Here is a 12,143-nt window from a genome sequence, read left to right as displayed (position 1 = left end):
AAGAGTTCTGTAAGGCCTTCAGAAAAAAGGTTGTGGATGCCTATGAGTCTGGCAAGAGATTTAAAAAGATTTCTAAATTATTTGAAATACATCATTCCACTGTAAGGAAAATAATCTACAAATGGTGCAGATCTCAAACTGGCTGTCCCAGCAAATTCAGCCCAAGAGCAGACCGTCTGATGCAAAAATAAGTGCAAGAACCCCAAAATTTCATCACAGGATCTGCTAGTAAGTCTTGCAACTGTTGGTGTCATATATACAGTATATATATATATATATATATATATATATATATATATATATATATATATATATATATATATAATTCTTTTAGAAAGCTCCACTACAATACATAGTTTTTGATCCACAGAAAAGTACCTCATCTTAAATGAGTATTTGGTGATTATTAATAGCCCATCTAGATTTTGTCTTTTGGATGACATAGAAACAAATACTACTTTGATCTTATGATTTGATTTAAGATGTAAAACTTAATTACAGCCCAAAACATATACTTAGGGACCAAAAATAAAGTTTTTATGCACCAATTTAATTCAGGCCAGGCTCAGGAATGGATAATCATGGATGTCGGAGCTCACTGCGATTGCCCAGAAATTAAATTTGGTCCTGGGTTACCTGGTGAGCTCCTGATAAGGGTTCTGATTTACAAATTACAGCACTAGAGCTGATTACACAATTCAAGGGGTCATAGTTTCTCTCTCTCTCTCTCTCTCTCTCTCTCTCTCTCTCTCACACACACACACACACACACACACAAACAAACATGCATGCAATGACAAAAAAAGTATGCTATTGTTCTGGATAGATACTCTGAAGGCTAAAACAAGAAGACAACTATAAGAACAACAAAATCAAAACCACATCCGCAATTCAAACTAAAGCACTTGGTGAAAAATTGAGACAGCCTTATTCATCCCTAAAAACACCTACAGATGTTTTTAAATCAAACTGGTTTCCCTCTGCCTTGCTCTCGGTCTTACTGAACTTGCTTTTGTCTCATCTCTGTGGTTTTATGACCACAACATTCGTATGACTGCATTACCAACAACATTTATAAACAGCGCAAACAGACAAAATAGCGTCCCTACTCACCGGGGTACTGGTTGTTGTCCAGGTCTGAGTCCCCACGCAGCGTAAACCCAAAGCCTGCTGGGATTCCAGTTGAAGCCCAGGATCCTTTGAGCACCTGTGAGGCCTTCAGCCTCAAGCCAGAACTCTCGCCGTTATAGATAAACACACAACCGCCACGGTCCTCGCCTGCAAACGGAGCTCCCACTGCCACATCTGTGACAAAAAGAGATGATAAAAGATAATGAATTAAGAGAGGACTCAAAATGTATTATGCAGCATGTTGATTTACTAGTTCAGGGTTTGAAATGCAAACTTCAAATAGATTTCTCCACAAAGCTCAATATTTTTTTTTCATTTTTAATGTCCTATGATAGATAGTGATTTGTTAATGAAGCTACAAGGAGTTTTTAATCAACTGTTAGAAATGGAACTAACATCTATAATTCATTCATTTCTAGGCATTCATAGGCATTTTTTACTGGTCATCATCCATCCTCTACAGCTTACTCCTTTTCAGGGTCACGGGGAACCTGGAGCCTATCCCAGGGAGCATCGGGCACAAGGCGGGGTACACCCTGGACAGGGCACAATCACATACACATTCACACACCCATTCATACACTACAGACACTTTAGACACACCAATCAGCCTACATGGTAGGACTAGGGGAGGAAACCCCCGCAGCACGGGGAGAACATGCAAACTCTGCACACACAGCCCTGGCAGGACTCAAACCCCCAACCCTGGAGGTGTGAGGCGAACGTGCTAACCACTAAGCCACCGTGCACCCCTCCTGGTCGTCAGGTTTCATATATTAGGAATTTGTCACACTGTTGACCATCGGCCTTTTAGAATCATCCGATGATCAGGGCCGATTATATCCAGTCAATCAAAAGAGGGCGATGAAAACACATGGATTTTGTGCCGGGTGTAAAGAAGACGTCTCTTGTGTGGAATGACGACTAAACTGCAGTTTGTAATCTCTGTAATCTCTGCACTGGTAAAATTTTACATCGGACGCTGCAGCAGTGAAGCGGGAGTTTCGGCATCGAGTCTAATTTTTTTTTTTTGCTGCGCTGCTCGCGCTGAATTAAAGCACCAGTACACTGTTGAAAGATTTACATGAAGATGAGTTGACAAAAAAGTATATATTGCACAGAAAAATATATTTGTAGAGTAGTATATTTCATATCCAGTTAATGTTCATATATAAAAAAGTTGATATATATTACCAGTTATATATTACCAGTTATATATTACCAGATGTTCAGTGATGAAGTAGAAATGCTTGTGTTTGTGGTGAGTGAATGTGAGACTAACAGGAGGTTTTTTTTAGAATTCAGTCAATGTTAATATGAATTAATAACATTCAATAAGTTAAGAAATCTTACTTTAATCTTTAGTATTTAGATAATGTGTTAATGTTAATTTGAGTAATGTGTTAATGCTTATGAGACCAGTTACTGTGAAACAACTTGCTGAAATGGAGAGAATAAAGTTTTTATTTGCATTTCCTTCAGAATTGTGGAAGCAATTATTATTCATTTAAAAGAAGGTATAAAAGGCAGAACTATTGGTATCGGTATCGGCTGAGAAATTTAGTATCGGTGCATCTCTAATCATAACCCAAGTTGAGGATCGAAACTGGGGGCCCTGGAGCTGTGAGGAGGCAATGCTACCCCCACCCTCCACGTCCCGCATGCGTAGCTAACGTGACATACTATATATCTCCATTTTTTCGCCTGTTGTGTCCATTATTTCTCACCGAGATGATTGAAACTGGCAAGAGCTCAAGCATGGCTTTCATCAGTGAAAGAGATTAAATGGATACTCACATCTGCATAAAGCTCTATAGGGACAGACAGCGCTTCCCTCTGCTTCCCTGTGAGACTATTACCACACACACACATTCAAACACTGCTACTGCATGTGACCCATATCTCTAAGGTACAGTGATCTCTTTCGAGTGCTCCTCTCGCACCACTGTAAAAACCATTAACCTACATTTAGCTGAAACACATACACGCACACAACCATATTTTGACAGTCGCTTCACTTATACACAATAATAGCCCTTTTTATGGAGTGTATATGTAAATCACCCATCCATCCATTTACCCTACCACATATCCTACACAGGGTTTCAGGGGAGTCTAGAGCCTATCCCAGGGCACAAGGCAGGGGACACCCTGGACAGCGTACCAACCCACTGCAGGGTACAATTTCACACATTCACACACTTAGGAATGCCAGTCAGCCTACAGGACATGTCTTTGGACTAGGGGGAGGAAACCAGAGTCCCCGGAGGGAGCCCCCGAAGCATGGGGAGAAACCCAAAGTTTCAGAATGCAGTGTAGTTGCTCTGAGTTATGGCAGAGCCTCAACTTGAGAGAGAGAGAGAGAGAGAAAGCTGAGAGAGCTGGACAACCTAAATGTGGCTGCAACGCACTCTTTAGTTAGAGATGAAGCGAGGGCTAAAGCCTCGAACAGCATTGTGGGTAATATAGAAAACTGTAACCGAAGTCAACAAAGTCAAAAAAAAAGTCAACAGAGAAATACAAAATAAATCTTGGATGCCACTGAAGAAGTGGAAAGATTAATATGCAAGTCTGTCAGGTGGATTTTAGAATTAGCTTCCTTGGAAGTAACTTTACCTTCCTCAATCTGAATACGAAATGGTAGCCTTGAGGATACTATGTCAATGCCAAGTGTTTGTACCTTCAGAGAGTGGAGGATCAGAAAGACAGAGGAACAGAGAATCAGATAAACAGAGAAGAAGAAAGACAGAGAGAAAGCGAGAGGAACAAAAAGGCTCAGAGAGAGCAAGGCAGAAACAACAACAGAACATCGGAAAGACAAGAACAGAAAGCCAGACACGGCAACAGAAGAACTAAAAGATAAATAGAAGGGCTGAGGAATAACAAGAGAAAAAGAAAAACAGATAGTCAGAAAGAGAGAAGAGTGGAGAAAACAAAGAAAGAGAAAGATGCTGGTACCAGAATTGGTACGTAATTTTGATGCAAATCTGGTTTAGAGCTGGCACCAGAAAGCCTGAAACTAAGGAACCATTGATGTTAGGAGCTGGGGGATGAGGATATATATATATATATATAAACAACCGTTAAGAAGGTTAGGATGATTATTTAAACAAAAAAAAACAAAAAACATCAAAATCATAACAGGATGTAAATCAGGATCCGTTTATTTTTCTTCTTTTTCTTGCAGATTTAAGAAAGTCTCACATTTGGTATAATACACTGATATAATCATTAAGCCCTCAAACTCAGGCTGACTTAAAGTTCTGCTTAAAGTTCCCCGATAGTGTTGGTGGAGAAAGGGGTATGAGGTCCCGAAAGAGCTCGTGATAAAGGCTGTGGGAAGACTGGCTGTGGAAACCTTTTCAACTGAGCAAACTATACAGCAGTAGAGGGTTAAAAAGAAGTTTAATTAGGCCTAACAAAATAACCACCACATCACCACATGAAACCGTTTCATTTCCTTGAACACGGACCACATGGTTAGTGTTTGTGTATACATATGTGTGTGTGTGAGCTACATCCTAAGCTATAAATAGGCTTAGTTTGAACTTGGCACGCTTTGGGGTAAGTGCCCAGGTTATTTCCTCTTCCTGCCTAGTGACTGCTATCCTACTACAGTGCTTTCACTGCAGCTGGCACGGTGCCAAATGTCCAGAGCAACTATCTGGCTGACGGTTGGCACGGAAACCACCACGGCTTCATGGAACTGAGGAAATAGCTTAACGTATGGCTGTGTACGCATTGTGCTGTGTGACGGAGAAAGTACTGTACTGTGCGAGACTGTTACAGTTAATCCAGAGTCAAAACACGACAGGCATTTAATAGACATCAAAATGATAATGCTATAAGTGTTTGAGTCACTGTCGCATTCCCTTTATCTCTTATTTACATTCTCTCGTACCTTTTATCTGGATAGCGCCAAAGGGGGGCTGAATAGGGATGCATTTTTTAGACCGAGTATGAGTACAGGATACTGATACTGAAATGAGTAACCTACTTAGTATTACTCAATAAAGGAAGTCAAAGATCAATTTATTTAGCACCATATACATTTCACCGGTTTACACAGTGACCATGAAAAGCACACACACGTGTTCGGGCTACTAAGCTTGTTCTTGATAACGTTAGCTGGTTCATTTTAAATGAAGCGCATTAGCTAGCTGCATTAGTTACCTTTAATGCAAAACGAAACCGGTAACCAATGAAGTTCAGACAGGATAGGAGTAATGTGGGCTGAGCGCTTGGTATGTGTAAGAATTCTAGCGGCAGACTTTTGAATGTGCTGCAATCTAGCAATAGAATTAGCCTTAAACCAATGAGGAGAGCATTGCAGTAGTCAAGATGTGAGGATATACCACAAACCAGTGTTTTGGTGTCTTTGAGGCTAATGAAGGTATGGAGGCGAGCAACACGACGAAGGTGAAAGGATCCAATTTTAGAGACGGAATTTATAGCTTCAAAGGTGCCTACATTTTTTACAATACTGGATGGTTAAAGGAGAGTACTGTCAATGTCACAAGTAAAGTCATAAGGGATGTTTTAAGTGAATGTAGGTGTTCGATAATAATGGTCTCAGTTTTGTCCATATTCAGTTTTAAAAAGTTGGAGTTAAGCCATCTTTTTATTTCTTTTACACATGCTGATAGTGGACCGGCCTGGAATACATCCCGATCAACGTCATTTCATGTTATTTGTTCATGCATCTGTTTTCTATACTGCTTATCCAACACTGGGTCACAGGGAGCCTGGAGCCTATTCCAGGGAACTCGGGGACCAAGTTGGGGGACACCCTGGATGGGGTGCCAACTCATCGCAGGGTACAATACACACTACGAACAATGTGGAAATGCCAAACAGCCTACAAGGCATGTCTTTGGACTAGGGAGAAAACCGGAGTACCTGGAGGAAACCATAACTAATGCAAGTAACTGATCTGAAGAAGAGATATAGTGGGTATTTAATTTTGTTTTTTGTTTTTAACAATTATATTTCTGAATAAAACCACACATCTAGGTGAATCTATATACAGAATATATGGATTAATTGTGACATTTTGGCACCAGAAACCTGGAAGTTCAAGTTCACTGAACAAAGCAACTGACCTGTGGGAAAAAAGCTCCAAACTGAACAAAATATTAACCTCTCTTCATTAAGACAGTATTTTGTGTATGCAGTGTGCACTAATGTAGAATATATGCTTATAAATACATTGTTTCATAGCCATGAGTGCATGCCATGTTGTTTTCCTGCTTCAGAGAGAGAAAGGCAAAGTTGGCGTGGCCCAGACCTGACTAATCACATCCGGATGCACTTTCACCAACATAATTGCTCCTTTGCTTAGGGCGGTCATACATTGACTTAGAGATGTGCATAGGACGCTCACTAGAGGCATGGGTGGAGGCTCATTTTGTACTGATCTGCATCATTTTTCTGTGATATGGAGATGGAGCAAGCGAAACAGAACACACACACACACATTCAGTAAGACATACTTGATTTTGATAAGTCACCCATAGTTGGAGGCAAATATGGAAAAACAGACATAACAACTACCATTAACATGAGCTGGTTAATTGGCCTCAGTGATTGATATCAACATCAAATTTCAATTTGGAAATGACTCTCTACTTTATCCAAGAGCCTTGATTCATAGGCTTCCATAGCAGCATCCCGAACATGCATGCTGCATACGCTATAATTAATCCCTGATGCACTCTTGATACACAAATCGAAGGGTGTTTGGTTACTTCAGATGTATCTGCACTACGGACAATGCCCCCCCCTCAGATACCCCCAGTATCTGAGATACACATTTTAAATTCATGCCTTCCGGAAATTTTAATCTTCTCTCATTCCAGTAACAGTGTAATGTGTATTCACAGGGGTACAGGCACACACACACACACACACACAATGTGTGTATATATTATATTATGTACAGAAGAGTGCAACCATGTACACATATTATATGCAGCTGTGTGTATGGAATTAAAGTATTAAACATAAGTTTTCAAGAAACAAAATATATACAAAAATATACACTGAGAAAGAAGAAAAACATTCTGACACTGAAAACAATGAACTCAGTGGCAAAAATTTAACATGATCTTCTAAGCTTGGTTTTCGCTAATCATGGTTTATGAAAGCGCTGCCAGAGTTTTCATTACGCTTTTAAACTTCTCCGCAAGTTTACCTTCACCATTCTGGCACAAAAACTCTCCTCTCATTGGCTAGTAATCGACATCTGTAGGGTCCATCTGAGGGGGATTATGATGATGATGACATTGGTGACGATGATAACGCTCCATGCCGTTCCTGAGAGCTCATCTCGAAAAAAATAGTCGTATGAGACTAACCAAATCTCAAAAATGAATTACGAACTAATATACTGACTAAGTAAGTAATTTCCACTACAAAGTACTAACGCTATAACTATGTAGAGAACCGCATCTAGAACGCTCTCCAAAAGTTGCGAAATTGAAGTCTCTACTTCCTGCTCAGGGAGCTGTCGATCCAAATCTCAGTAGCCACTGAGAGTAAATCGGTGTTAAGCCAAGCCCACACGTAAGGTTTGTGACCGAATGGCGAACGTAAACTTGCGGGACATAAACGAAAACTCTGGCAGTGCTTTCATAAACCATGATGAGCGAAAAGGAAGCTTAGAAAACTGTTAACAAAGAATGCTGTTTATTTGAAGGCTATGTAAAATTTCTGCCACCAATCTAGCCAGCTAACCATGATGAGCGATGTATTTACTTTATACAAAACACTCACACGGCTATGACTAGCTGCTGTGGTCTTATTACGTCCAAGCCATGTCCATTTAACGTTTTTTCCTTTTAGGTATGAGCAACATACAATTCGGCTATGACTATGACGTCACCTATTTTGGCATGGAAACTTGCTAACACACTTCCCTGGTGAAAAATCCAGCTTGATCTGACTGGCTACCATTTGCCAATACACTGGGAAACCTGGTAGACAATGTTTATCAGCTGGTAGAAAGGAAACAGCCTCTGTATTAATGCTACTAATGCCAAGTCCTGTTTAAAAAATTAACACAACTATAAGGTCACCTCAAATATTTATTGATCAGTTAAGACAAGGAAATATCTTACCAGATGACAAACATGGTTTACCAGTTTGACCAACTTGGTCTGTGTTTTGGCAGCTGGAAACTCATCAGACTGAGCAGACTAAAAGAGTAGGGGTATACCCCGGTGTCCTGGCGAAATTCCCCCATTGGCCCTTCTCTATCACGGCCCCCTAATAATCCCCATCTCTTAATTGGCTACATCAATCTCTCCTCTCCACTAATAACTGTTGTGTGGTGGGCGTTCTGGTGCACTATGCCTGCCGTCGCATCATCCATGTGGATGCTACACACTAGTGATGGTTGAAGAGATCCCAATCCAATCTTTTTAAAAATATTACAAGTTACTGCAAACTGTCACTCAGCTTCATGAGATTTCATGAAATTTTTGCAATTGTTAATGGTAGCATTATAGACATAGCTATTATAGACAGAATTGTTAGGAGCTGTTAAATTTCTACATTAATACAAAGCGTTCATTTAGTGTTAAGCAGTTTCAGTAAATGAATGTGTTTTAAATTGAGCTGATACAGTAGAATGTTAACAGCTTTAATTGGTACAGCTTATAAAACATAGCAAAACTGTTTACAGTAGTAATAAGCCTGGAACCTCATGCACTTTATCCCAAACTAATTATGTGGTGTGGTTAAGCTTGAAGTACAAATGCACAGAAATTATGTTACTTTTAGAGGGTTGGAAAATTCTTTTTTACAACTAAAATCTAATTTTAATTATACTTTATTATGATACTTAAGCATTATTTTGGCATATTTATACTTTACTTGAGTATTACTGAAATGGAATTCTCGTCTTCTTACTTAAGTAAATTTTCAAGAAAAATCTGCTTTTTTACTCCTTATTTAGACCTTTGTTGTACTTGTTACAAATCTTGAAGGTCTCTTTTTCTCTTGTCCAGCCAATGACTATGCGCTATATATCAATTAAATGGGCTTAGTTAAGCATCCAATCAAATTCACCAAAGTAGAAACGAAAAACAAAATTGTGTTAATACGTCAATTGTGGTGACCTTCTCATGCTACACAATGTAGTTAGCGCTATAGCTATAAACGTGTGTTTGAATATGGATAAGCCACCAGAGCTCAGGAAAATGTTTCATTACACTAGAGCAAAGACTCATGTAATATGTGGTGAACTCCATCTTATTTGAAAACGCATGTTGGGGTAAGTTTTGCAGATTTTAGGAACAACTGTACATTCATGCAATTATCTAATCAGCCAATCATGGGCACAGGTTCATTGAAACTGGACAGTCTTCAAATGCCCATGATAGCCTCAGACTCTTGTTCTTGGCTGACAGGAGTAGAACCTGATGTGGTCTTCTGCTATTGCAGCCCATTCACCACAAGGTTGATGTGTTGTGTATGCTGAGATGCTTTTCTGCTCACCACAGATGTAAAGAGTGATTATATGAGTTACTACTGTATATCCTTCCTGGCAGTTTGAACCAATCTTGCCATTTTCCATCCTGTCGTTCACTCACTGTTTTTTGTTTTCCACTCCATTCTGTGTAAACTCTAGAGACTGTCGTGTATGAAATTCCCAGGAAATCAGCAGTTTTGGAAATACTCAAACTGAAATACTGAAATACTCAAACCCATCTAGTACCAACAACCAACAACCATGCCACGGTTAAAAACACAGAGATCACACTTTTCCCCCCAATCAGATATTTGATTTGAACATTAGCTGAAGCTCTTGACCTGTATCTGCAGGATTTTATGTATCGTGCTGCTGCCACAAGATTGACTGATTGGATAACTGCACAAATGAGCAGGAGTACAGGTGTTCCTATTAAAACTGGACGGTGAGTGTATATTTAACTTTAAGTTAGCCTGTTTTCTTTGCTAATGCCATAGACTAGCACAGATTCCGGTAGTGAACATAAATTGGCTAGACATTCAGTCAAATTCTTTAATATTGATTATTTAGAGGATATTTTACATCTGATTACTTCATTAGCAAACTACACAGTGTTAGTCATACATATGACCAGCAAACGTACAGAGCTTGAATAATGTTTCCAGGCAAAATGCTGTTGTTGCTTTAAAATAATAAAAGTTAAATACGTTTTAGATAAGTAATACAACTTTCCACATCAAACATTTAATTTCATCACTTAATAATTTCAACATTTACTTTCTTTTTTAAATCCTTGAGTAGATTTAAAAGTTTTATTTTTATTTTTACTTGAGTACATTTTAAACTGTATACTTCCACAGTTAATTGAGTAAAACTTTGGCACATCATCTATACTTTCACTTAAATATAATTCTCAATACTTTTTCCAGCCCTGTACTTTCACAAGATATTATTCAGAGTCAAGTTGAAGAAGTAGGAAGAATGATAGCAACTCCTTCCTGACTAAGATCTGGTTCTGAGACTCCACTGAAGAGTTTGTTCTGAAAATTTGTTTCAAGTAAAGTACAGTCAGCATTATTTAAGTAAATATGTCTAAACAATACTTCTTTTGAGTGTTCTAACATTATGTAGCAATACTTTACGCCTTGTCTCAACATTGGATTAATTACTAACATGTTGCACACTGCTTAATTTGAATAAAAGTCTCTTTTGGTATCATTAAGAGCTAAAATGACTTTGATGGAATTTATAATAGCAACTCAGATTAGGACACAGTGTGCACACTGTGAACAGCGAAAACAAATGTGAAAACTGAGGACACTCTGAACTCGGCAACAGAAGGTCTTTATCACACATCTGCACAGTAAAAACAGACTTGTATATACACACTCTCACAAGTACACACACACACACACGTTTATTATTACTACACATAATCTCTATTATCTATTCATAGAAACATACTTTCATTCCCACAGGGTATAAAATGTCTTGTTTATTCTGTCATTTTATGGGACATTTGGTTTCCACACGGGCAGTGAAACTAGTTCTCACACACACACACACACACACACACACACACACACACACACACGTTAGAGCAGGTCATGCAACTCCTAACAGGAAACAAGTGACAGGGTTGCTGGGTCACTAGCTGAACTCCTAAATCCTGATTGAGTTTGGCATTAGAATAGGATTTCCTCCTCGCCCAAGACTAAACATGGCCTGAGATCAGGGAATGTGGAGGAGTAGAAAGAACTATTGCCTTTTGACATGCAAGACCACCGAAAACAGCCAAAAATAGAAACACACCCACACACACGTACGCTTACCCAGGTATCCGTCCTGATTGATGTCTCCAAGAGGAGCGATGGTGCTACCGTAGCGTCCAAACAGGTGTACACCGGTGAGTGTTACGGGAGGTGAGAAGAGGAGTGTGTCCTCCTGTAGGTAGAGGTAAACCCGGCCCACCTCTCGTGGCTTACTCTCAAACTCCCGATCCATATACAGGGGCGCTCCGACCAGAACATCATCCAACCTACAGACACACATTAGAAAAGATAAAGAAGCAATTTAGATTCAAAATGGATTGTGATTATGAGGGATTCCAATGACACAAACTAGGAATGTAAACGAAAATACCAATACATTAATCATTATTTTGAATAAATAAATAATATGTTCTTCACAGATACAAATAGAAGCAGAATTATTTTGTTGAGAAAGCTTTCCAAAAAGGATCGCAGGGCATCTGGTTGAGACTAGTAGGGTGCAACGGGACAGGGAACCCACAGGGGCGGACTTAGCACAAGGTAAAGGTGGGCTCCCCGAAGCCAAGAACCCGTAAAAATGCAAATCATATATATTTTTAATTATTAATACTAAATAAAATATGCTGAACATTTAAATATCGATGTTAAAAAACTAAAATGAAGGCCACAAAATCACTAAATCTTCAAGTCATGTGAGTGGGACATTTGGCTAATTTATACTTGTTGTTAACCACACGTACGTACGCAAGATCGCTGCCGCATGTAAG

The 12,143-nt window shown here is 39.2% G+C and overlaps 1 protein-coding gene across 1 annotated transcript in view; it reads right to left on the bottom strand.

Annotated features, from left to right (window-relative positions):
* Window positions 1-12,143, bottom strand: part of itga8 (integrin, alpha 8) — a 109,384-nt gene that overhangs the window by 65,763 nt on the left and 31,478 nt on the right. Inside the window, exons 12-13 of the mRNA XM_053611348.1 lie at window positions 11,437-11,642; window positions 1,114-1,305 (exon numbers count right to left, since the gene is read on the bottom strand). Coding sequence (XP_053467323.1) covers window positions 1,114-1,305; window positions 11,437-11,642 — 398 coding nt within the window. The remainder of the gene's footprint in view (window positions 1-1,113; window positions 1,306-11,436; window positions 11,643-12,143) is intronic.

The sequence above is a fragment of the Ictalurus furcatus genome, chromosome 23 (assembly GCF_023375685.1).
Source record: "Ictalurus furcatus strain D&B chromosome 23, Billie_1.0, whole genome shotgun sequence".
NCBI classification, from domain to species: Eukaryota; Metazoa; Chordata; class Actinopteri; order Siluriformes; family Ictaluridae; genus Ictalurus; species Ictalurus furcatus.
Note: the sequence above shows the minus strand (reverse complement) of the source record. Positions and strands in the feature narration are given on the sequence as shown.